Source organism: Eublepharis macularius, chromosome 12 (assembly GCF_028583425.1).
Source record: "Eublepharis macularius isolate TG4126 chromosome 12, MPM_Emac_v1.0, whole genome shotgun sequence".
NCBI classification, from domain to species: Eukaryota; Metazoa; Chordata; class Lepidosauria; order Squamata; family Eublepharidae; genus Eublepharis; species Eublepharis macularius.
In genome coordinates, this window is record NC_072801.1 from 68,665,965 (window position 1) to 68,693,343 (window position 27,379).

The 27,379-nt window shown below is 40.9% G+C and overlaps 3 protein-coding genes across 3 annotated transcripts; all 3 read left to right on the top strand.

Annotated features, from left to right (window-relative positions):
- Positions 1-936, top strand: LOC129339657 (olfactory receptor 5V1-like). Its single transcript, XM_054994238.1, has one exon. The coding sequence runs from the start codon at positions 1-3 to the stop codon at positions 934-936; it is 936 nt and encodes a 311-aa protein (XP_054850213.1).
- A 7,600-nt stretch (positions 937-8,536) lies between these two features.
- Positions 8,537-9,481, top strand: LOC129339658 (olfactory receptor 2G3-like). Its single transcript, XM_054994239.1, has one exon. It carries the CDS (start codon positions 8,537-8,539, stop codon positions 9,479-9,481), a length of 945 nt encoding a protein of 314 aa, XP_054850214.1.
- Positions 9,482-18,788: 9,307 nt separating this feature from the next.
- On the top strand, positions 18,789-19,733 carry LOC129339659 (olfactory receptor 5V1-like). The gene has a single exon (XM_054994241.1). The coding sequence runs from the start codon at positions 18,789-18,791 to the stop codon at positions 19,731-19,733; it is 945 nt and encodes a 314-aa protein (XP_054850216.1).
- Positions 19,734-27,379: the final 7,646 nt, after the last annotated feature.

Sequence of the window (27,379 nt, forward strand, 5' to 3'; positions counted from 1 at the left end):
ATGGGAACCAAGAACCTCACATCTGTGACAGAATTCATCTTGGCAGGACTCACCAACCAACGGAAGACACAGATAGTTCTTTTTTTGGTAATCCTCCTCATATACTTTCTTACTTTTATGGGGAATCTGGTGACCATTATTTTAGTGCGAGCAAACTCCCACCTCCACACCCCCATGTATTACTTCTTGATGCACCTTTCAGGACTAGAGATCTGTTATGTCACCTGCACCTTGCCCCAGGCGCTGGCTCACCTTCTGTCTGGAAATGGAGCCATCTCTTTCAACCATTGCATGTTCCAGGTGTACATTTTCCAGTCCTTGGCTGGCACTGAATGCTTCCTGCTGGGAGCCATGGCTTATGACCGCTACTTGGCCATCTGCCATCCTCTGGTATATGCCATTTCGATGGGCAAGTGGCGCCAATTGCAACTTACTTCTGTATCCTGGGGCGCTGGTTTCCTCCTTGCTTTGATAAATGTGGCATGTACACTTTGTTTCCCCTTCTGTGGCCCCAACCATCTCAATCACTTTTTCTGTGAGCTACCAATGCTGTTGAAACTTGCTTGTGGAGACATTCATATCCTTGAAGTCATCCTTTTTTGGACAGCTGCGTTGGCCATCCTGGCCCCCTTGTTTGTAATCCTGACTTCTTATGGCCTCATTCTGTCCTCTGTGTTACGAATGCAGTCCACTTCAGGACGCCGTAAGGCATTCTCCACCTGCGCCTCCCACTTGGCAGTGGTCACCCTGTACTATGGCACCACCTTCTTTATGTACTTGATACCCCGGTCACGCATAGCTCCTGATCGTGATAAGAACATCGCTGTTCTTTATGCTATAATCACCCCTCTTCTCAATCCTATCATTTATACTTTGCGGAACAAGGATATCCACAAGGCAGTGATTAAAATGTTGGAAAGAAATGTCTTTGAATAAATCTCCCTTGATAGTCCTGGTCTTCTTAGAAGGTCATTACGAACAATACTAGGGCCAATTGTGGATACTCACCAAGGGTGATTGCAGAGTTGGGGATGGACTTATGAAAATGTTTCTCTGCTCAGCCATAAAGTTCATTTAGTGATTGTTGACATGCTGCTGTACCCAGAGATGTGTGAACCTTTTCCTATTCTTTTTCTTATTTTTCGTTGCTACACTTTTGATTTCTGGTGTTCTTTAGTTCATTATTATTATCATCCGATTTTTACATGTTTCCTATATTATACACCCATCTTTTGCCATTTTATGCTGTCTTTAGACTGTTTAGACATGATCCATCATTAAACATCATTTGTGTGCAGTTGACAAAGAAACAGGTTGTATTTTAATGATAGTATGCCCATTATGGTTAGGAAAGGGGGTTACTTTCATTGCTGGGAACTCCCTTAGATTAAAGTTTCCCTGGAAAGCACCCTGGTAATTAACTGCCACCATGCAGGTACTTCCTGAGAACATCTAGACTGACCCACTGAGGAGGTGTCCTCCCATCTCAGACCCAGCACAATAACAAAGTAACAGGGCAAAAACCCTGGAAAATACCTTATAAAAAACTATATACTATATAGCACCAAGGAGATCTGGATAGCCCAGGCAAGCCAGATCTTGTCAGATCTTGGAAGCTAAGCAGGGTTTGCCTTGTTTAGTAATTAGAGGAGAGACTCCCAAGGAAGACCAGGGTCTCTATTTAGAGGCAAGCAATGCCAAATCATCTCTGTAAGTCTCTTGCCTTGAAAACCTCAGCATGGGTTGGCATAAGTCAGCTATAACTTGATGGTTCTTTCTTCTACCATGTCTGGTCAGGAAAAAGAATTAGTGCTGTTTAATCTACAGTGAAGAAAAACTATGGCAGAAACTGGATTTTTTGGGGATTGTATTAGTGTGTTTGTAACCCTTGCCCACTAGAGGGAGATAGACAGTTGGGGTATTCCTTATAAGGAAAAAAAGGTGCAATTTTCCCTGAGAGTCTGGAGGGCCTGAAGTGGCAGGGAGAAGCACTCTCTCCTCAGAAACACTCCTTTCTATGAACTCTGTATTAATGTTATAGATATGAGAATTTCTTACTATTGGAAGGGAAGATTGTGTTTATATTAATTGGCTGTTAGCTTGTAATTTGATTATTGTTGGGCCTATTTGAAATGGATATTATATGTATAATTTCCCCTGAGGGTCTGGAGGGCCTGAAGCTGCAGGGAGAAGCACTCTCTCCTCAGAAACACTCCTTTCTATGAACTCTGTATTAATGTTTTAGGACTCCTGTGAAAAACAGAAGGCATCTCAGCGTAGAGCACAGCTACAAGTTGCTGCAATTCAAGAGACTGATTACCATACAGAAGTCAGAAAGACTGAGACCTGGGTCTGCTTGAGTAAAACAGGCCTGTTTTGTTACATGATTGTTGTTATATGTTTTATCATTGTATTGTTCCAAATAAGATGTTTTTTTCTCAAGTTTGTTCATTGTTAATCTTTTATAAATGCAAGTGTCACAAGGTGGGATCACACTGTCATAGGCATGAACTCTCCCAGTTCTCAGATTAGATAAACCTATTTATTCGATACTGCCCTTCAACAAAACAGGTTACATGTTCACATAATTTTATGACATCGCTAGCTGTTTCTCACTCTAATGTATGTTGGGGGCCTGCTGAGAGATCATATTGGGCTGGATCCAATGACTGCCTTCTACCAAATTGGATCCATTTCCACACATGATGAATGGGTCAAAATTCAACAAGTCATTGGGGTTTTCCACATGGTTCTTTTCCTTTGGATCTGTCCCCATACTTCTTTGATTTATCTTCTGAGTTCCACATAGTTTTTTTTCTTTAGTTTTCAGTTAAAGTTTTTAGTTTCCCTTGTCCCCCCCCCCCTATTCATTTGAGACCGTTTTTACCTCAGACTTTTTCTGGATGCCAATTTTGGATCCCCTCATGGGTAATGTTTCTCTCAGTTTTGCTCATCTTACCAATTCCCACCAACCACCAGCCCACTTTTCATTGATTGGACATTCATCATAGTTGAACCACCCCTCTTCCTGCCTTTGTCCCCCCCCCCCAGTTTTGTTCTGATCTTTAAAATCATCAATTTCAGTTTTCCCATTTCTGCTGCTGCACATGGAATTATGGTATGCACGTATTGTGTGCCTCCTCCACACTGTTTTTGCACAGGGAAAATGCTTGGGAGAAAGGCAAGAATTTCCTTACCCCAGCAGCAGCTTTCTGTAACCATTTGGGCTCTTCTTTTTTATGCAAGCCATTCCCCAGAGCTGCTGTGCGTTTGTGCGAGCCCAGGTTAGCTCCATAACAAACTCATGAAATAAATAACATTTAGACTGACCTTGAGGAACTAGGCTAACCAAGAAATGGGCAGTCAGCATCTGTCAGCAATCCTATTGCTTATCACAAAGGGACACTTGGCATGGGTCCCCAAGGGAATACACTCAGAAGTGGATCATGCTGACCTCTCAAGTTACAAAAGAATAACATCCAGAGAGTGAAGGAATGTTTTTAAAAAGAACAAAAAAGGAAGACCTCTCCGATAGAATAAAATTATGGTAGAAACATAACAAAGCAGAGATGCCCAGTGCCACAGTTGCTCACTTCCAGCACTGATTTTGCCATCTTCAGTGAATACACACTCAGAGGCAGCTGTCATCACTGTCGGATAACATTTGTCTGGGAATCTTCCAACATTTTATGATTGCCCCGTGCCCTCTGGAAGCCATTTTGGGGTTCCCCTTCCTCAAAGTTCCATGATTACCCCCAGTGTCAACATCATTGAAGATCTCTGCAAGAAATAAGATGGGGACACAATTGGGCTTGAAATTTAGCAACCCATCAAACAAGCTTGGTTGAGCTTTCTTTGTATTCTAAAAATGCTGGACTAAGAATTAAAACAATGAATCTGAATATTTCTTTTGCATCCTGACATTAGGAAAAGCAGATCACAGATCTCCCAGTGCTTCATCTGATTCTTAGAATTTCAACTTTTATATAGCACAAAAAGGAAGTCCCTTATTCTTGGTGTTATAAAGAAAACCTGGGAAAACCTCTCCCTTGCCTTGTCAGGTAATATGATGCTTAGAGCATTGGCTTGCATGTCTAAATCCAGAATTACATGGCTATTCTAATCAGAAGTTCACTTGTGTGGCCTTGGGAAAGTCTATCCATCTCAATTGGTCTATCTCACAGGTGCTGTTGTGATTGTGAGGCTAAAGTGCTTTCTATGGCTCCTTAGAGCTATGATGGGATACAAACAAATTAAAAGAGCCTCCTTGTTCTCTATTCCCTTGGGCAGGCTTTACAAAGTATTTGAACACTAGCAACATAAAGTGTTAATGATGCAAAATTAATGACTTGTTCCTTGTGCTGTCGGTGACCGGCAATGAAATTTTCTTGGACGACTTGCGGCAAGGGCTTCGGTTGGCTTTAAGCCACCTGTGGGGCACCGAGGCCTAAGCAGAGGCTTGACCTGGGCATTGGCAGGATAGAGTTGGGGAATAGGGGGTGGGCCGGTGAGCACCCTAGGTGCTTCCCCAGTAATGGGGAAAAGGGGTCTTCCAGGAGCGGATGGTACTTCTTGAGACGGCTGCCATGCAGCATGGGCAGACTGCCTTGTGGAACCCCATAAGCAAGTCCTTCCCTCACTGCTGTACGGCTGAGGGTTAGGAGCTTGAAACGGGGGAACCAGTTTGCCGGCTGTCTGGGTAGCAGCCATCCACCAGGATGGCTTAAACCTGGGGCTTTGGGACTCACCCAGACAGGTCAAGGCAGGGGTCCCGTATGAGACCATGTGGCGTGACCTGTACCGCTAGTTACCCTTGCCACAGTTATTAGTTGTTGTTCCAGGTTAATGTTTATTAATAAAGTGGCCCTTAGATCCAAGCTTGGTGTCTGTCTCTTCATTCCAACTGGGGTAACAAACTTCTCCCTTTCCTTGTCAGGCAATATGATGCTTAGAGCATTGTATGTGCAAATCCAGAATTACATGGATATTCTAATTAGAAGTTCACTTGTGTGGCCTTGGGAAAGTCTATCCATCTCAATCGGTCTATCTCACAGGTGCTGTTGTGAGGCTAAATTGCTTTTTATGGTTCCTTAGAGCTATGATGGAATACAAACAAAAGTAAGAGCCTCATTGTTCTCTATTCCCTTGGGCAGGCATTACAAAGTATTTGAACACTAGCAACATAAAGTGTTAATGATGCAAAATGAATGACTTTTCCCTCATGATACATCAAGCCCTTGGGAGACAGAAGGTGGAGAGAGAAAACTGATAACAATTGAAATAGAAGCATCAAAGGGAACAGGCATCAAAGTCTATTATCTTACCGATCCTCAAGTGTTTGACAATCACATGGAGGAAAACAGTAAGTTAACATCATTCTTGTACTCATCAGGATACCTTAAAGATTGCTTGGAGATTTTTATAGACCACAGTATTGGCACAGGACATGGTTTTCTTGTATAAGGTCCCTAGCATCTCAGATCAGAAAAACTACTGTTGAAAGACATTGATGGGCATCTACCTGAGATCGTGGAAATCTACTGGTGGTTAAGAGAGAGTGCTATATTAGATGGAGTGTTTACTCATCTCAGTATAAAGAAGTCTTTGCCCTAACTATAGAGTTCATGAATTACCTTGGACAGGCTCGGTATGTAGGCTTCCTTCTTACATTATTCTAAAGGACATGCTGATGAATGACAGTAGCAAGATAAGCAGCATATTTCCAACCAAAAGTAGAACCATCTCCCCAGTGGATATGGGTGTGTTTGTGAGCGTATGTATTCAGCACTGTTAATTAATCCTAGAGCTGCTTCAGACGCTTCCCCACAATTTATAACTCAGGAATACTAAATGCTATCATACTGGGATTCGCCTTCTTTTCTGAGATCTACCACACACAGACACCTTTTTCAGTAACCTTTTTGTAAAAAAAAAAATGTTGCTTGTTCTGCCCTGGTTATTGACAGAACATTGACCTCTGTTATAATCTCTTAAAATCTTGCATTACTAATTGAATCAACAGAAAAGAACAAGAGTCCAGTAGCACCTATAAGACTAACAAAGTTTGTGGTACGGTATGAGCTTTCATGTTTCACAGATATTTCAAGAAGTGGGAGAGGCATGAAGATAAGCTTATATTCTCCAATTTAGAATTCAGACTGTAGCAAAAAGAACACATTTTGTTGTTTTAGGTGATACTTTGCAAGCAGGTTTTATAATCTCCTAGTTAGCTAACATTATAGACATTTTTGTGCTGAAATGTTAGTGATTTCAATACATGTTCTCTCTCTGTCATGATACTCCCATTTTACTTCCAGTAATTTTGGTGTGAGTTTTGCGGGCATATTTTCCTCACTCTGAATTAAAGGTAACATAATTCACATTGCCTTTAAAAAATAATTTTTAAAAAATTAACTCACATTGCCTTGTTTGCCCTGAATGCCTTCTGGCCTCAGAAAAAACACGTATGTATGGGGACCAAGTTATAAACTCCTCAGGTTTCAGGCAGGGAGGAAATAGTATCTCTTTTACAATATTAAATAGCCAGGTAAAGGATAAATGTTTGTCCACCTGTCAGGAAGGAGCAAGATAGATCACTTTTGGGAGATCCTGAGTACAGCCATAAACCTCAAGAACATGTACCATTTATGATTGGTTAGACAGTTATGGTGAGAAATGGGGGAACTCGGATCCTATTTCAGGCTAAATCAGGGATAAACCCTCCCAGACAGTATTGCATACCCCACCCGCTTTGTGGAGGATCAGCCCTCAGAAGTGCCTGTTCTCCTATGAGGGAAAGAAAGCTGCTCAGACAACGCAAACTGTTTCAACCAGTTTCCCCTTTCTCTAATCCCCTAAACCTGTCTCTCTGAATATCTGCCGCCGCCACAGATTGTATCAAAGGAAATATCTGAGAGGTCTAATCTCAGGCTCCTGGTGTTTTTGGAGACTTTGCTTGGTCAGTTCTTTCCTCGCCTCACCTTGGTGATTCCAAGGACTAGTACCTTCACCTACATAATAAAGGGCTCAGGTGTTTAACTGCTGTCCTCTCCCCTTGAGTCTCTTTCTGGGTTAACATGATTGATCACAGCAAATTTTGGGTCACAGAGTTCAAAGAAACAGCACTCAGAATGAAAAGAAATGTATTAATGAAATGAAAAATGCCAATATCTGAAGTTATCACAGCAAACTGAGAAAAAATCTAGAGAAAAGTGGTAAAACCATGTAGCCTCTGTCTTTAAACTCTGGTCCTACCCTAAAGGATGTTAACTTAAGGTAGGCTATTTATTCTAGGAGTTGCAAGTAAGCAGGAATAGAGATAGGCACGAACAGAAAAAAAATGAACATGATGTTCATTGTTCGTTGCCATCCACGAACAGGAACTCATGAACAACCACGAACATATTTGTGGTTGGCTGTCCATGGGGGCCAGCAGGCTTGCCTCCAGCCATCATCCAAGTCAAGATCCCTGCTGCACCACTCCCAGAAACATGACCTGAGCAGGCACCAGGAAAGGTACCAATAATAAATAATAGCTGGGCCTAGAGCCTGGCAGCAGCCCTGGAACTTGAAGGGGTAGATCCCTATCCCACCACACACAAAGAAAATTCAAGCTCCAATGCACTCTCGCTATCAAAATGCCAACAGCAACTGTCTCTCCTTCTCCACTGTCTGCAAAATCAGAGCCTCCCTTGTAACACATTTGGAGTTCCACACTTGAAACGAAGACCTGCCTATCAAGCTAAATTGGGCTTAGATTGGGGTTTCCAAGGCAATAGCAGGAGTTCAGACAGAGTTCAGACAATCCCTGCCTAAGTAGCCAAGGGAATTGATTGCAGGTGCCAGACTTTTGGGCTTGACAAACAGCAACGAACAAGGCTTGCAACGACCACATGTTCATTTAGAATGGGGCCTCATGAACAGCTTGTTCGCGAAGAGCAGATTGGGCTGTTCGTGGCTTTTTTTGGTTCGTATTGCTGTTCGTGCCCATCTCTAAGCAGGAGTAGTTCATTGCTTTAGTTCTTTTGTGCGAGGTTTCCCCCCACTGCAGTCTCTCAGTACCACATGATCAAGATGGTGTACAGGGGTAAACAAGAATGGCGCACGTCCTCCATGGCCATTCTTCACAACATAAACTTCATTTTCTTTTTAAAATTTTTTTTCTTCCAAATAAAAAGAACGTTCTTTCCAATTTCCAGAATTTTTTCATCGGTAATTACACGTCTTGGGCCATGTTGAAGATGAGAAACTCGCCAGAGAGAACGAGGAACGTTTTAAGACGTGAAGGTCAAATATGAACCCTCTCCTAATTAAGGACTTTTGAGAGATGTTTAATCTGGTAAGGGAACCTTGAAGAACCAAATAGAGAATTCTACTACTGATTGAATCTAGATCATGTTGGCGAGTTTGACAAGGGTTTTTTTTCCGTAGGTTCCTGTGGTAGAGAATACAATACAGCTTATTTTAAAGTCATCCCATTTCCAAAGAACATTACAGTCTCCAATATTTGCCCTTTCACTGCAGGTAAAAAGCCAAAATGAGAACTGAGAACCTCACCTCCGTGACAGAATTCATCTTGCTGGGACTTACCAACCACCGAAAGACACAGCTGCTGCTCTTTTGTGTATTCCTTGTCATATACTTGCTGACTCTTGTGGGGAATCTGGTGATTATCATCCTGGTACAAACAAACTCCCATCTCCACACCCCTATGTACTTCTTCTTGACTCATCTCTCAGGCCTGGAGATCTGTTATGTCACCAGCACCTTGCCCCAGATGCTGGCTCATCTTCTGTCTGGTCATGGAGCCATCACCTTCACCCGTTGCATGCTCCAGATGTACATTTCTTTCTTCCTAGGTGGCACTGAATGCTTTCTGTTAGGTGTCATGGCCTATGACCGCTACCTGGCCATCTGCCGTCCCCTGACATACGCCATTCTCATGAGCAGGTGGCGCTTACTGAAGCTTGCCTCAATCTCCTGGGGAGTTCCTGTTCTCCTCGCTGTAATAAATGTAGGGTGTACCCTGCGTTTCCCCTTCTGTGGTCCCAACCGTGTCAACCACTTCTTCTGTGAACTTCCAGTGGTGATGAAGCTTGCTTGTGGGGACACTCGGGTTGCAGAAGTCATCCTTTTTGTGGCAGCTGTGCTCGCTCTACTGGTGCCCCTATCTGTTATCTTGACTTCTTATGGACTCATTCTGTCCTCCGTGTTACGAATGCAGTCTACCTCTGGACGCCATAAGGCTTTCTCTACATGCGCCTCCCACTTGGTGGTGGTCACCATGTTCTACGGCACTGTCATTTCTATGTACATGAAGCCCCAATCAGACTCCTCCCCTGATCATGATAAGAAAATTGCTGTCTTTTACATCATCATCACCCCTCTCTTGAATCCTATCATATACACTTTGAGGAACAAGGATATTCATAGGGCAGTGAAGAAAATGTTGCATAGAATGGACTTTGAACAAAAATACTGATGTGATATTTGATGGGCCAGGTTTTGTTGGGGGGGCACATTACAATTACTACTAAGGTCAGTTTGCATTCTAACCCAAAATACCTTCGCTATTGGGTTTGGACACGTTGAGATGCCTTCAGCCATGAAGTCCAGTCACTGGTCTTTGAATTTGTGCTGTCTTCAAATATGTTGGGGGTGGGGGTACTTTATGACTAACGCTAAGTCCTGTCTTGAATTCTAACCCAGCCATGAAGTCCATTCGCTGGTCTTTGAATTCATGCTGTCTTCAGATATGTTGGGGGTGGGGGTACTTTATGACTAATGCTAAGTACTGGAAAAAACGGATGGCTGTTTCTGCTGCACAATGGAAACTGACAAGGAACAATGTCCACAGAAACGTTAGCACTCACTGTGCTCAAAGCAACTTTACATGATTAAACAATTTTTACAAAGTGCAAATGCCTCTTATTTCTACAGTAATAACATGATATCTTCAAGTACAAATACATAAATAACAGCAGCGCAGTGCAGCAATGGTAACTGCAGTACAACTCAGTTCACGTAAAGTTCTTTTACTCATTCAATTAATTTTCCTTCCAGTCATTCCCCAGGTGATAAGGACTCCGGGGTGGGGAGTGAAGACCGCCACGCTCAGTACTGTCTTGAATTCTAACCCAGAACACCTTCTCTGTGGAATTTGGACATATTAAGATTATCTCTTCAACCATGAAGTCCAGTCACTGGTCTTTGAATTGGTACTGTCTTCAGATACGCACAGATATACCTTCTTCCATTTCTGTCTCCGTATTTTATTGGTATAAGGGTTTTTTTAAAAATTTTCTCCATGGTTGTTGCTGTTCTTCCCTATTTGTTCATTTCCATTATGCCATTTTTAAAAATCATCCGTATGTCAGACACCAATTTTGGCCATTTTGTTTTTGAATGCCTTTTGATGCAATTGACAGAAAACAAAGTATCATTTTTAATTAGGGTTTCCAAGTGCCCACCAGTGGTGGGCAATCAATTGGCAGTTTACCTGCTTGCCTGCCAGTTGGCAGTTTTCAGCCACCCAGATATCACCCACCACCAGCAGTCACCCCGGGAACATGAGCAGAAGTGATGTCATCACACCAGCCTCAGAAGCACTCCAGCACTTTGTTTGGAGCCAGTTTTGACCCCAAATGACCCCACAGAGCAGGGGAGAGCTCACTTCCCAGAAGTGTCATCATCGTGCACGTGCCAGAAGCACATGTGTGTTTTGTGCATGTGTGAAACCCAGCATGCAGAAGGCACAAGGTAATTGCTAGTCCCCCCCCCCGCCTCTTGCCAGGTGGGTATAGAGACCAACCCCAGTTTTAAAGGTAATATTACTATTGCACTTTGTTAGCAGGATTAGGGACACAGACTCCTGTTGATTTATTTTTTATTATTGTACAGCATTTGTTTGCCTGTTTTCTCTGCAAAGGGTCTCAAAGCAGCTCGCAGAAAAATACCATAACATAATTTGCTCAATGTAATTAAACACCAAACAACAACAAAGCTAACAGTACAGAAACAACAACAACACAGATCTGGGTATACTGATAGTTAACACAATAAACTCTCTTTTTGCAAATAGTATTTTATAAATATAAGCAGTGCAATATAATGTGAATAACTAATATGTGTGCAATAAATATATACACAAACCAATTCAAAAGTCCCTCTTAATATTTCATCGGACCAAACCTGCACCGACCGGCAACATCACTTTGCTTGTTTCATTCAATTCGAATTTCCTCAGGAGCCATGCAAATCGCCACCATAAACATTCAAATCAAAACAGGAATTCCATTCTTTTGTGCATAGATTCACTGCACTCCAAGGTTGGTCTGGTTCCGAATTGAATGAAACAAGCAAAGTGATATTGCCGGTCGCTTGTAGGACCTGACCCAGGGTCCTGTGGGTCCCTGGCTCCATCTTTTTCCAACGGACAACTGTAGCTTTCATCCACCTACACCAAAGAAAGAAACAACAGAGGAGGATAATTGTGTCATTTCATCATCCATTTGGAATTTACTATGGATGTCTGAACCTTATCAGGATTGGAGAATCTATGAACCATACTTTCTAAGACTTTCTCCAGCATCGATTGACTCGGTACAGGTCTGGTCCGAGTCCCTTTCTTTACATTGTAATGTAACAGTTCGAACATACGGATGTTCACTGTGTGGCCTTGGGGAAGTGTCTCCATCTTAACTGGGTCTATCTCACAGGGAGCCTAAAGCACCATTCATGGTTTCTGAGAACTATGATGAGATACAAACAAAGTAATAGCACAATCCTCCTTGTCCTTTATTCCCTTGGGGAGGCATTGCAAAGTATTTGAAAACTTGCACCAGAGAAACAGCATAAATGATGCAAAATTCGTGTTTCCATTTTGTTATATTGAGTCCATGGGCAATTCAGACAGCAAACTATTAATGACCCAGAAAAGAGCACTAAAGGGAACGTACCTATCCCAGTGGAGGACATCCACAGTCAATTATCTTACTGAATCCTCAAGTGTTTGACAATCACTGATTGCAAGATAGTATGAAATATTGTTACTCCTGTAGCAGTCAGAGTACTTAGGGATTTCAACAAATCAAGTTAGCCCCACTATAATTCAATCTCTTTATAAATGATCTGGCTCCCTTTCTTGAGGGTATAGATGGCCACGCTCCAAGACTCAGGCCAATCCATGTTCCACTGCTTTTATACGCAGATGATGCAGTTTTACTTTATCCTCAATCAGTTTGAAAAGATTATTATCAGGCTTTCATGATTTTTGTGAAATAAACAAACTGACCCTGAATTTTGAGAAATCAAAACTCGCCAAGGTTTACTCGCCAAGGATAAATCAAACAACTAAAGAAAACAACTATGGCAAAAACACTTTTCCTTTGGGAGACTGTTTTTCCATAATTTTTTATTTATCCTTGGTTTACTTGCCAAGGATAAATCAAACAACTAAGGAAAAACAGTCTCCCACAGGAAAAGTGTTTTTGCCATATATCAAAGGAATCACTGATCAGATGGGGAAAATTATGAAAAAGCACAGCTTACAAACAGTATTCAGACCCACCAGAAAAATACAACAAATGCTATGTTCACCAAAAGACAGTAGAGACCCCCTTACCTCTGCAGGAGTATACCATATACCCTGCAGCTGTGGACAAGTTGACATCGGGACCACAAAGCGTAGCACCCAGACAAGAATAAAAGAACATGAAAGACACTGCAGACTTGGACAACCTGAAAAATCAGCAGTGGCTGAACATAGCCTAACTCAAACAGGACACAGTATCCTATTCCAGGACACTAAAATACTTGACAACAGTTCCAACTACTTTGTCAGACTGCACAGGGAAACCATTGAAATTCACAAGCATAAGCACAATTTCAACAGGAAAGAAGAGACTTTAAGAATGAATAGAGCATGGTTTCCAGTCCTGAAAAACACCAGGCTAACAAAACACTCAATACCCAACAATAGCCCTGCAGAGAAGATTAGCACATCAAGCACCAATCCATATGCAAAAGAACCTCCTCGGGATACAGTGAAGCCTCCCTCTATCAGCATTCCACACCCTGGGAAACTCTTACAGGATGACTCAGCTCAACCCCACCCCTCCTGAGTAGATATAAATGACCTGCCAACATCTTTTCCACACTGTGATACTGAGAGATCTCTGTCTTTTGGTACTACACCTCTGAAGATGCCAGCCACAGCTGCTGGCGAAACGTCAGGAACTACAATGCCAAGACCCTGGCTATACAGCCCAGAAAATCCACAACAACCATCGTTCTTCGGCCGTGAAAGCCTTCGACAATATATTGAGCTTATGCACTGATCAGACAAAGATTCCTTGACATTGAGATTCAGAATCTCAGGAGACTTGCAATAGGCAGATGTTCACCCCTAGGTTTGGGGTTCTTACCCCATGGGTATAGGGCAGAATATCTCACTTGTTTAGTGGCCCCACATTATCGCAGAGCTTATTCATTAGCTCGGTTTAATGTGCTACCTTCTGTGATACTTTATGGGAGATTCTACAAAATACCATATGCGAACAAGTTATGCACTTGTGCTCAGCGAGACATAGAAACTCTGGAACATGATTTTTTGTATTGTACTTATTACTGTGATATACGTCCCACACTCATTGACCTGCTGTTGAGAGAGCAAATTGGAAAATCTGATAAATGTAAAGTTATCTTCCTATTGGCTACTCAGAACCAAAAAGTTATTGAAACTGTAGCTAAATTTTTGTATCTTGCATCTATGAGGCGAGTTGTGTATTTGTAGACTGAGTTCTGGTTGCATCGAGTGTTTTTGTTAACATGGATGTAATGCCAATAAAGGTTGCTGCTGCTGCTGCAGTTTCAAAACAACATTGTGCATATGGAAGAAGAGAATGGCGGGAGGCTGAGAACTGACAGGCTGTTGAAAGGGCATGGATGAAGGCCAATTAAGTCATTCAGGAGGTTCTTGGGGAGGGGTTGGGTATTTATTTACCCCACCCCAGGATCAGGACCGAATTTGCCAACCTCTATCGAGGTGACAGGGTGCACCTGTCGGTGACCGGCAATGAAATTTTCTTGGACGACTTGCGGCAAGGGCTTCGGTTGGCTTTAAGCCACCTGTGGGGCACCGAGGCCTAAGCAGAGGCTTGACCTGGGCATTGGCAGGATAGAGTTGGGGAATAGGGGGTGGGCCGGTGAGCACCCTAGGTGCTTCCCCAGTAATGGGGAAGAGGGGTCTTCCAGGAGCGGATGGTACTTCTTGAGACGGCTGCCATGCAGCATGGGCAGACTGCCTTGTGGAACCCCATAAGCAAGTCCTTCCCTCACTGCTGTACGGCTGAGGGTTAGGAGCTTGAAACGGGGGAACCAGTTTGCCGGCTGTCTGGGTAGCAGCCATCCACCAGGATGGCTTAAACCTGGGGCTTTGGGACTCACCCAGACAGGTCAAGGCAGGGGTCCCGTATGAGACCATGTGGCTTGACCTGTACCGCTAGTTACCCTTGCCACAGTTATTAGTTGTTGTTCCAGGTTAATGTTTATTAATAAAGTGGCCCTTAGATCCAAGCTTGGTGTCTGTCTCTTCATTCCAACTGGGGTAACAAACTTCTCCCTTTCCTTGTCAGGCAATATGATGCTTAGAGCATTGTATGTGCAAATCCAGAATTACATGGATATTCTAATTAGAAGTTCACTTGTGTGGCCTTGGGAAAGTCTATCCATCTCAATCGGTCTATCTCACAGGTGCTGTTGTGAGGCTAAATTGCTTTTTATGGTTCCTTAGAGCTATGATGGAATACAAACAAATTAAAAGTAAGAGCCTCATTGTTCTCTATTCCCTTGGGCAGGCATTACAAAGTATTTGAACACTAGCAACATAAAGTGTTAATGATGCAAAATGAATGACTTTTCCCTCATGATACATCAAGCCCTTGGGAGACAGAAGGTGGAGAGAGAAAACTGATAACAATTGAAATAGAAGCATCAAAGGGAACAGGCATCAAAGTCTATTATCTTACCGATCCTCAAGTGTTTGACAATCACATGGAGGAAAACAGTAAGTTAACATCATTCTTGTACTCATCAGGATACCTTAAAGATTGCTTGGAGATTTTTATAGACCACAGTATTGGCACAGTACATGCTTTTCTTGTATAAGGTCCCTAGCATCTCATATCAGAAAAACTACTGTAGAAAGACATTGATGGACATCTACCTGAGACCGCGGAAACCTGCTGCTGGTTAAGAGAGAGTGCTATATTAGGTGGAGTATTTGCCCATCTCAGTATAAAGAACTCTTTGCCCTAACTATAAAGTTCATGGATTACCTTGGACAGGCTGGGTGTGTAGGCTTCCTTCTTACATTATTCTAAAGGACATGCTGATGGACAATAAGAAGCATATTTTCAACTGAAAGTAGAACCATCTCCCCAATGGATATGGGTGTGTTTATGAGCGTGTGTGTTCAGCAATGTTAATTAATCCTAGAGTTGCTTCAGAATTATAACTCAAGAATACTAAATGCTATCATACTGGGATTCGGCTTCTGTTCTGAGATCTACCACACACAGACACCTTTTTCAGTAACCTTTTTGTAAAAAAAAAAAATGTTGCTTGTTCTGCCCTGGTTATTAACGGAATATTGACCTCTGTTATAATCTCTTAAAATCTTGCATTACTAATTGAATCAACAGAAAAGAACAAGAGTCCAGTAGCACTTATAAGACTAACAAAATTTGTGGTAGGGTATGAGCTTTCGTGTTTCACAGATATTTGAAGAAGTGAGCTGTGACTCACGAAAGCTCATACCCTACCACAAATTCTGTTAGTCTTATAGGTGCTACTGAACTCTTGCTCTTTTCAGCTGCTTCAGACAGACTAACACGGTTACCCATCTTAAATTAATCAAAACTCACTCAGATGTTGTACACCTTAACATCTCTCTGAGAGATGAGAAACTCCTTCTTGGCTGTTGAGGAACACCTGGGAGACACATGAAGGTAAGCTTATATTCTCCAATTTAGAATTCAGATTGTAGCAAAAGGAGCACATTTTGTTGTTTTAGGTGATACTTTGCAGGCAGGTATTATAATCTTTTCCTGGGCCGTTTCCACATGGCTTACCTATGCCCGTAACGACCCAGCAGATCGCGCAAAAAACGCAGAAGATCGCGTTTTCTCACGCGAGATTTGTGATCTTCCGCGTTTTTTGAACAATCTACTGGGTCGTTACGGGCAGAGGTAAGCCGTGTGGAAACGGCCCTGGTTAGTTAACATCGTAGACATTTTTATGCTGAAATGTTAATGATTTCAAGACATGTTCTCTCTCTGTTATGATACTCCAATTTTACTCCCAGTAATTTTGGTGGGAGTTTTGGGGGCATATTTTCCTCACTCTGAATTAAAGGTAACATAATTCACATTGCCTTTAAAAAATAATTAAAATAAATTAATTCACATTGCCTTGATTGACCTGAGAGTCTTCTGGCCTCAGAAAAGTCACACATTATGGGAACTACGTTATTAACTCTTCAGGTTTCAAGCTGGGAGGAGATGGTCTCTTTTTTATGGTGTCAAATAGCCAGGTAAGGGATAAATGTTTGTCCACCTGTCAGGAAGGCACAAGATAAGATCACTTTTGGGAGATCCTAGGCCATAAACCCAAAGAACATGTACCTTTTACGATTGATTTTAATTTTAATTTAATTTATGTTTATTGCTTTTCTGGCCGAAGCCATAAGCCATACAAACACCAACAACATATGAACTGTACACTTGAACATACCCAATTCACACAGACATAACTCGTCATTATCACTTTAAACTATCTAAACTCATGAAGATTTTGTTTCTTTATCACCGTGGCTTATGATTGATTAGATAGCTATGGTGGGAAACTCAGATCGCATTTCAGGCTTAATCAGGCTCAGATCTTATTTCAGGCTTAATCAGGGATAAACCCTCCCAGACAGTGTTGCATACCCCACCCCCTTTGTGGAGGATCAGCCCTCAGAAGTGCCTGTTCCCTTATGAGGAAAAGAAAGATGCTCAGACAACTCAAACTACTTCAGCCAGTTTCCCCTTTCTCTAATCCCCTCAATCTGTCTCTCTAAATATCTGCCGCCGCCACCACAGATGGTATCAAAGGAAATATCTGAGAGGTCTAATCTCAGGTTCCTGGTGCTTTTAGAGACTTGGCTTGGTCAGTTCTCTCCTCGCCTCACCTTGGTGATTCCAAGGACCTTCACCTACATACTAAAGGGATGAAGTGTTTAACTGCTGCCCTCTCCCCTTTGGGTCTCTCTCTGGGCTAACATGATCACAGCCAATTGTAGGTCACAGAGTTCAAACCAGCATTCAGAATGAAACATCTTATGTTATCACAGCAAACTGAGCAAAAATCCAGAGAAAAGTGATAAAGCCATATATCTTTGATGTATTGTCGAAGGCTTTCACGGCCAGAGAACGATGGTTGTTGTGGGTTTTCCGGGCTGTATTGCCGTGGTCTTGGCATTGTAGTTCCTGACGTTTCGCCAGCAGCTGTGGCTGGCATCTTCAGAGGTGTAGCACCAAAAGTCAGAGATCTCTCAGTGTCACAGTGTGGAAAAGATGTTGGCAGGTCATTTATATCTACTCAGGAGGGGTGGGGTTGAGCTGAGTCATCCTGTAAGAGTTTCCCAGGGTGTGGAATGCTAATGGAGGGAGGCTTCACTGTATCCTGAGGAGGTTCTTTTGCATATGGATTGGTGCTTGATGTGCTAATCTTCTCTGCAGGGCTATTGTCGGGTATTGAGTGTTTTGTTAGCATGGTGTTTTTCAGAACTGGAAACCATGCTCTGTTCATTCTTAAGGTTTCTTCTATGCAAAACTTCAACTTAACTTAAGATAGGCTATTTATTCTAAATAGCCTATCTAAGCTATTCTAAGTTAAACTTCAACTTTAACTTAAGATAGGCTATTTATTCTAGGAGTTGCAAGTAAACAAAAGTAGTTAATTGCCTTAGTTCTTTTGTGTGGGGTTTTCCCTCACTGCAATCTTTCAGTACCACATGATCAAGATGGAGTCCAGGGGTAAACAAGAATGGCTCTAGTCCTTCATAGCCTTTCTTCAAAACATATATTCAATTTTCTTTTTTTTTTAATCTTTTTTCTTCTTCTGGATAAGATAATTATATAATAATAATAACAATCTATTTATATACTGCACTTCAGGACAATTTAATGCCCACTCAGAGCTGTTTACAAAGTATGTTATTATTATCCCCACCACAAAATACCATGTCAGGTGTGTGAGAGAGCTCCAGAGAGCTGTGACTAGCCCAATATCACCCAGCTGGCTTCAAGAAGAGGAGCGGGGAATCAAATCTGGCTCTCCAGATTACAGTCCTGTGCTCTTAACCACTACACCAAACTGGAACGTTCTTTCCAATTTCCAGAATTTTTTCATCTGTAATTACACTTGTCTTGGGCCATGTTGAAGATGATAAACTCGCCAGAGAGAATGAGAAAAGTTTTAAGACGTGAGGGTCAAATATGAACCCTGTCCCAATTAAGGACTTTTGAGCGAGGTTTAAACTGGTAAGGGAACCTTGAAGAACCAAATAGAGAATTCTACTACTGATTGTATCTAGATCATGTTCGTGAGTTTGATGAGGGTTTTTTTTTGCTTTGTAAATTCCTGTGGTATAGAGAATACATTACAGCTTATTTTAAAGTCATCCCATTTCCAAAGAACATTACAGTCTCCGATATTTGCCCTTTCACTGCAGGTAAAAAGCCAGAATGAGAACTGAGAACCTCACCTCAGTGACAGAATTCATCTTGCTGGGACTTACTAGCCACCGAAAGACGCAGCGGCTGCTCTTTTGTGTATTCCTCGTCATATACTTGCTGACTCTTGTGGGGAATCTGGTGATTATCATCCTGGTACAAACAAACTCCCATCTCCACACCCCTATGTACTACTTATTGACTCAGCTCTCAGGCCTGGAGATCTGTTATGTCACCAGTGCCTTGCCCCAGATGCTGGCTCACCTGCTGTCTGGAAATGGAGCCATCACCTTCACCCGTTGCATACTCCAAATGTGCATTTGCTTCTTCCTAGGTGGCGCTGAATGCTTTCTGTTAGGTGTCATGGCCTATGACCGCTACCTGGCCATCTGCCGTCCCCTGACATATGCCATTCTCATGAGCAGGTGGCGCTTACTGAAGCTTGCCTCAATCTCCTGGGGAGTTCCTTTTCTCTTCGCTATAATAATTGTAGGGTGTACCCTACGTTACCCCTTCTGTGGCCCCAACCGTGTCAACCACTTCTTCTGTGAACTTCCAATGGTGATGAAGCTTGGTTGTGGTGACACTCGGATTGCAGAAGCCATCCTTTTTGTGGCAGCTGTGCTAGTTCTACTGGGGGCCCTATCTGTTATCTTGACTTCTTATGGGCTCATTGTATCCTCCGTGTTACGAATGCAGTCTAACTTTGGATACCAAAAGGCTTTCTCTACATGCGCCTCCCACTTGGTGGTGGTCACCATGTTCTATGGCAGTCTCATTTCTATGTACATCAAGCCCCAACCAGGCACCTCCCCTGATCGTGATAAGAAAATTGCTGTCTTTTATATGGTGATCACCCCTCTCTTGAATCCTATCATATATACTTTGAGGAACAAGGATATTCATAGGGCAGTAAAGAAAATGTTGCATAGAATGGGTTTTGAACAAAAATACTGATGCGATATTTGATGGGCCAGGTTTGTTAGAGAGGGGCACATTACAATTACTACTAAGGCCAGATTGAATTCTAACTCAAAATACCTTCGCTATTGGGCTTAGACATGTTGAGATGCCTTCAGCCATAAAGTCCAGTCGCTCATCTTTTTTTTTCATTTTTATTGGTGAGTACATAAATTTTACATAAATTCCCCATATTACCTAAATTATAACAACCCCCACCCTTTCCCCCCCTCCTTATTGACTTCCAACAGCTTTCCAACCCTTAACCCATCTTACCGTTTAAATTATTTTTAACTATATTCTTCTAAATCTTATATATATTGTATCCCTTATTCTAAGCATATTCAAATTATTCTATATCTCAGATTCTCTAATAAGTCCTTTCTATTCCTAGCTGTTTAACTTATCTATTTTTAATACAATCTTCTTAATAATAGTATTAGCTTAGATTAATTAATAACTAAATTTCCCCATTAATGGTAAAGTTACTTCTCTCCCCCCTTTATAAAATCACAAATTAATAATTCTCAAACTGCCACAGTCCTCCTTTTACATCCCATTTTTTTTCTAAATATTGTTTCAGTTTCCCCCAGTCTGCAAAATATTCTCCTGCGTCCAGATCTTTCAATTTTCTTGTCATTTTGTCCATTTCTGCCATGTACAACAATTTGTAAATCCAATCTTCTATAGTTTGTATTTCTTGCACTTTCCATTTCTGCGCGTACAAAAGTCTTGCTGCTGCAGTCATGTAAAATAGCAATGTTCTATACTGCATTGGAACATCTTCCATTCCCAAGTTCAGTAGCAGCAATTCTGGGTTCTTATTTATTTGGGTTTGCAAAACCTCATTAATTATTTCTATTATATCTCCCCAGTATTGCTTAGCTACCTCACAAGTCCACCACATATGATACAAGGATCCTTCATGTTTTTTACATTTCCAGCATTTATCTGACATATTTGCATTTCCAAGCGCAATCTTCTTAGGCGTTAAATACCACCTATACATCATTTTATACACATTCTCTTTAATATTGATACAAGTTGAAATCTTCAAAGTGTTTTTCCACAAGTGTTCCCATGATTCCATTGTTATTTCTTTATGAAAGTTTATTGCCCATTTCACCATCTGGACTTTGACTGTCTCATCTTCTGTATACCATTTTAAAAGTATTTTGTATATTTTTGAAATGTCTTTTTTACCTTCTTGTAAAATCACTTCTTCTAACTCCGAGTTTTTCAGTCTTATTCCTCCCTTTAAACAGTCCGAGTTGTAAAGATCCCTGATTTGCCTATATTGAAACCATCCATAGTGAGGAGATAACTCTTCTTGTGTCTTTATTTTTAGTATTCTATGTTCCATCAACATTATCTCTTTATAAGTTAAACATTGTTGTTCATTATAGACAGCTCTCGGATCTATTACTTCATATGGTACCACCCATGAGGGGATGCCACTTTCCATGTAATTCTTATATTTCTTCCAGATTGTGAAAAGGCTTCTTCTAATATAGTGATGCAAAAACATAGAGTCCGCTTTAACTTTATCATACCACAAATTGGCATGCCATCCAAACAATTTTTTGTGTCCCTCCAAGGCCAGCAGTTTACGGTCTTTTAGCGTTATCCAGTCTTTTAACCAAGTCAAACAAATTGCTTCGTAATATAATCTTATGTTTGGCAGTTGCAGTCCACCTCTTTCTTTCGAATCTTGTAATACTTTAATTTTCACCCAGGGTTTCCTGCCTGCCCACACAAAGTCTGAAATTTTTCTTTGCCATTTGTCACATTGTTTGAAGTCTCGGATAATTGGAATAGTTTGCAGCAAAAACATCACACGTGGTAACACAATCTTCTTTACTGCTGCTATTCTTCCCAACCATGACAAATTCAATTTATTCCATTTTATCAAATCTCTTTCTATTTGTTGCCACAGTTTCTCATAATTATTTTTGAATAAATCTATGTTTTTTGCAGTCAGCTCAATTCCTAAATATTTCACTTTGTTAGTTACCTCGCAATCTGTTATCTCCATTAATTCTTGCTGTTTTTGCTTTGTCATATTCTTACACAATATCTTTGACTTCTTTTTGTTCACATAAAATCCAGCCAAGTCTCCAAATTCCTTTATTTTATCTATTATTTTTGGCATGTTATATATTGGATCTTCCACTATCAACATTACATCATCCTCAAATGCTCTGACTTTGTAGGAAAATTCCTTTATTTTTATGCCACGAATTGTATCGTCCTCTCGTATTTGCATCAACAAAATTTCCAAAATCAAAATAAACAACAATGGAGAAAATGGGCATCCTTGTCTTGTACCTTTGCTTATTTTCAATTTTTTAGTCAAATCATCATTAACTACAATCGTTGCACACTGGTCTTTATAAATTCCCTTAACTGATTGTATGAACTTTTCTCCCATTTGCAGCTTTTCCATAGTGGCAAACATAAAGTCCCAGTTCAAATTGTCAAATGCTTTTTCCGCGTCCACAAAAAAGAAACCAACTTCCCTATCACAGTGCTTGTCGTAGTATTCAATAGCGTTTATTACTGTCCTTAAATTATCCTTAATTTGTCTATTAGGTAGGAATCCAGTCTGTTCTTCTGCAATAAATTCCGACATCCATCCCTTTAACTTTTCTGCCATAATTTTCGCAAATATTTTATAATCATTATTCAGCAGCAAAATTGGCCGATAATTCTTAACATTAGTCAAATCTTGTCCATCTTTCGGAATCAATGATATATTAGCTTCATTCCATGAGTCAGGAATCTTTTGGCCTTGCAAAATTCCATTCATTACCTCTCTTAGAAACGGTGTCAGGTCATTGGCCATCATTCTATAAAACTTTGCTGTTATTCCATCCGGTCCAGGCGCTTTCCCTAATTTTGTTGATTGTATGGCTTCTTTTATTTCTTCCTCTGTCACTTCCCTATTTAACTTCTCTTTCCATTTCTGTGAAATTGTTGGAAGCTTCATTTTCTCCAAATATTCCGCGATTGAATCTCTATTCACCTCCTTTTTTTGGTACAGTTTTGCATAAAATTTGAAAAAGGCTCTACTAATGGCAGATTGATCCATCAATATATTATCCTCTTCTCTAATCTTAGTTATAGTTTTCTTCTCCTTTTTTTTCTTTAGCTGCCACGCTAAGTATTTCCCAGGTTTGTTTGCACTCTCAAACGACTTCTGCTTCATTTTTTTTAGATTCCACTCCAATTCTTTGTTATTCATTGCCGTCAATTGTTCCTGCAGGATCTTCATATCCTGATATATTTTCTTTTTCCCTGGTCTTTTCTTAAGTTGTATCTCTTTGGCTTTAATTTTTTCCATAATTTCAAGTCTCTTTTCATCCTTTCTCTTCCTATCTCTTGCATTCACATCCATTAGTATTCCTCTAATCACACCTTTATATGTGTCCCATACCTTATAAGTTGATACATCCTTATTCAAATTGTACTGTATAAAGAATTTGGTCTCTCTTTGTAACAACGCAATGTTTTCTTCCGTCTGCAGCAAGTCTTCATTTATCCTCCATCTTCTTCTTTTAGTATTTTTCCCGAATCTCCACATAATTGGATTATGATCTGAGCCTACCTTGGGCATTATCTCCACATCTCTAGTCCATACCACCAGTTCTATGGAGGCCCAGATCATGTCAATTCTTGATAGTGTGAAATGTCTTGCAGAGTAAAATGTATATTGTCTATTTTTAGGATTTTGTCTCCTCCATACATCTTCCAGACTTTCTTGTTCCTTGATCGCAAAAAATGATTTTGGCAAAAGTCCTCTTTTTTCTGTGCACTTTTAGATTTCTTGTCTTCTTCCAAGTTTGTAACTCCATTGAAGTTACCTGCCAAAATTATTTGATCATAGGTCAGTTCATCTAGCTGTTTCTGTAAGTCCTTGAAAAAAATTTCTTTTGCCCCATTAGGCGCGTAAATTCCAATCACCAAAGTCTTCTTTGAATTCCAAATTATTTCCACTGCTATATATCTGGCTTCTATATTACTTAAAACTAATTTTGGTTGCAGCTCTTCCTTAATATACAATACAACTCCTCTCTTCTTCTTTTTGGAAGCTGCTGCAAATTCATTTCCAAGTTTTGCAAGTTTCAAATATTTTACATCCTGCTTTTTGATATGTGTCTCTTGCAAACACACTATATTACATTTTTGTTTTAAAAGCCAGTGGAAAATAGTCTTACGTTTAAAAGGTGAATTTAGACCATTTACATTACAAGATATCATTTTACACTCCATGATCAAATTTTAGCTCTTTTTGGTAAGTCTTTTTCGTTGTCTTTAATAAACGTTTCCATCTCCTGGCCAGATCTGATGTTCCTCCTAGCTCCACCAAATTCGAAAGCCAGTCCTTCACGTATTTCCCATCTGTATCTGATTTTCAAATCTTTTAACATCTGGACCAACTTTCTATACTTTCTCCTCTCCAACAACACCGATCTGGGCAGCTCTTTCATAATTCTCACCACTTTCCCCTTGACTTCTAATGGATCCTGGAATTGTTTACTCACAATTGACTCTCTTGTATTCCTAGTTGTAAATTGCACAATCATATCTCTTGGTAACTTCTTTTGAGCTGCAAATTTTGAATTAATTCTGTATGCCACGTCGAGAAGCACTGCTATTTCCCCTTCTTCTTTAAAAATGGCATGATGGAAATGAACAAATAGGGGAGGTACATTATGAATACTGCTAAGTCCTGCCTTGAATTCTAATCGAGAATGCCTTCTCTGTTGAATTTGGACATGTTGAGATTATCTCTTCAACCATGAAGTCCAGTCACTGGTCTTTGAATTGGTACTGTCTTCAGATATGCACAGATATACCTTTTTCCATTTCTGTCTCCATATTTTATTGGTGTAAGGGTTTTTTTGGGTATTTTCTCCCTGGTTGTTGCTGTTCTTCCCTATTTGTTCATTTCCATCATGCCATTTTTAAAAATCATCTGTACGTCATACATCGATTTTGGCCATTTTGTGATATCTTACTATTGTTCATATATCATTTGAATGCCTTTTGATGCAATTGATAGAAAATAAAGTATCATTTTTAATTAGGGTTCCCAAGTGCCCACCAGTGGCGGGCAATCAATTGGCAGGCAGTCAGCAATCAATTGCCTACCAGTCAGCAGTTTTCAGCCACCCAGAGATTGTCAACCACCAGCAGGCACCCCAGGAATATGCACAGAAGTGATGTCATTGCGTCAGCCTCAGAAGCACTCCAGCACTTTGTTTGGGGCTAATTTTGGCGTCAAATGGGCTGATTCTTAAAGAATTGGCCCTGCACAGAGCAGGGGAGAGCTCACTTCCCAGAAGTGTTATCATCGTGCAAGTGCCAGAAACACATGTGTGTTTTGTGCATGTGTGAAACCCAGCATGCAGAAGGCACAAGGCAATTGCTAGTCCCCACCCCCCGCCTCTTGCCAGGTAGGTATAGGGACCTGTCAACCCCAGTTTTAATGGTAATATCACTATTGCACTTTGTTAGTATGATTAGGGACACAGAATCCTGTTGATTTTTTAATTATTATTATATTGCATTTGTTTGCCTGTTTTCTCCACAAAGGGGCCCAAAGCAGCTCACAGAAAAATACCATAATTGCTCAATATAATTAAACAACAAACCTTGGGCTTGTATCAGTGAGGCTCCAAGCTGTGCGCCATGATCTCCTTGACAAAACCCCTTCAGCTTATACCTCTTGTTCTGCCCAGTATTTAAATACCTGCAAGCCAAGGAAGACAAACTTAACCCAGATGGAAATCGTCATCTGCCAGCATTCAGGCATGATCTTCCTCCTGTCCCCTCTGTCTCCATATGAGAAATTATGGCAGAACCTGGAAGTTAATAGTGAGTTCACATCATTCTGTGATATTCCCTGTTTCTCAGCCTCATATAAGTCATGGGCCAGCAGTGAGATGACATTGAGTTCTATCCCATGACTCCATTCTTCCATATTGCATCCATGGATCCCTGTTCACTAAAGCATGGTGGGCATGTTGTAGTGAATGTGTGCATTTAATCCATGTACCCTGTGCACCATTTTTTCTCTGTTTGCATGTTGAATAATTCCTATGTTGCATTCAATGTGTGTGACTCCACCTTTATCTAAGTATCAATCTTGCTTTTATTTTTAAAGTGAACTAGCATTGGCTCAAGATGTGCACGTGTTAGCTGTAAAGTGTGGTGTTGGCAGACAGTGCCATCAAATCATACCTGACTTTTGGCAACATCTGTTTGGGGTCTCAAAGCAAGAGACTAACAGAGGTGGTTTGCCACTGCCTGACTTTGACAGGAACATGTACTGAGGGATAAAGTCTTCCTTCAATGGAGAAAGTCTTAGCAGAAAAGATTCATTGGATTCAGCTAGGTGAAATGGTGTTAGGAGACCCAACTAGGGTTATCAACCACCTGGCAGTTGTAGATCTCTCAGAATTACAATTGACCTCCAAGCAACAGAGATCAATTTTCTGAGAGAAAATGGCTGCCTTGGAAGGTAAACTCTATGGCACTATAACCAGTTGAGGTCTCTCTCCTTCCCAAACCCCACCATTCCACGAATCCGTTCCCAAAGTCTCCAGGAATTTCCCTGCCCAGATCTGACAACCTTAGATCCAAGGTATGGCTTCCATGGCAGTGACACTGTTTCCTTTGAATGAGAAAACACTGGGGACTTGTGGTATTGTTGCAATTTCTGCTTTATTACCAGGCTTCAGAACGAGCATAAATGAAGGTATATGGCTCACATTAGACCTCATCCACGAATTCTTTAGCTATTATTTATTTTTGCTACATACACAAATGCTTAAATAAATGGCAACATGACTCCTTAATTTTTAATGCCATTAACTTGTCATCAGTATTTCCAGTGTTGGAGATTCCAGCAGCAATCAGTGGATCATGTTCCGTCTGAAGACCCGCCCCCCGCCCGCCTGCCTCTGCAAGCATCTCTAAGCACTGAACAATCCTTTAGCCCCCTCCAGTTTGAATCCCATCCAGAAGGGAGCTGGTGTCAGTGGGGGGGATGGGGTGGGGTTCTTCCCCATCCACAAAATTGTCATTAAATAAAGACACAGATGTAACATGACCCAGGTATTTACTGAACAGCATCAGGAATATAAGAAGCAAGTGCAAGGAATCAAATTGCCCTGTATCTTATCCCAACAACGAGTTATAGCCAAAACACTCTAATCAAAAAAGAAAAACACCACCATAACTATCTAACTGTTTACACTTTATACCTTAAATTCAAATATTTCACACAAAATCATTAGAATATATAACCACTTATCAGTCTTTTCCCCATATACGTCATACAATGCCACTTCTCCAAATTCACAGTCATTAGAAGATCACCCAAATTGTATTTTTGTGAGTAAGTATAGTTCTATTAATCAGTCTAATAATATATTTTTCTCTTGCAGGAGAAATTCATCATTCCAGTCACCATCTGACAAAGGGCCTGGCTTGTTGCTGCCCCGTTTCCAGCTGCTTTCTCAAGAACATGTCTGTAACTCCTTGAAATGGAATGAATTTGAAAGAAGCTTGTGGATGATACAACTGTAGGACATGATGACAACTGTATTCATATGAAAGGAGTTGAAGACACTTGT

Excerpts from the sequence above, each read along its gene's own strand:
- LOC129339657 (XM_054994238.1), top strand. The coding sequence starts at position 1 with ATGGGAACCAAGAACCTCACATCTGTGACAGAATTCATCTTGGCAGGA.
- LOC129339658 (XM_054994239.1), top strand. The coding sequence starts at position 8,537 with ATGAGAACTGAGAACCTCACCTCCGTGACAGAATTCATCTTGCTGGGA.
- LOC129339659 (XM_054994241.1), top strand. The coding sequence starts at position 18,789 with ATGAGAACTGAGAACCTCACCTCAGTGACAGAATTCATCTTGCTGGGA.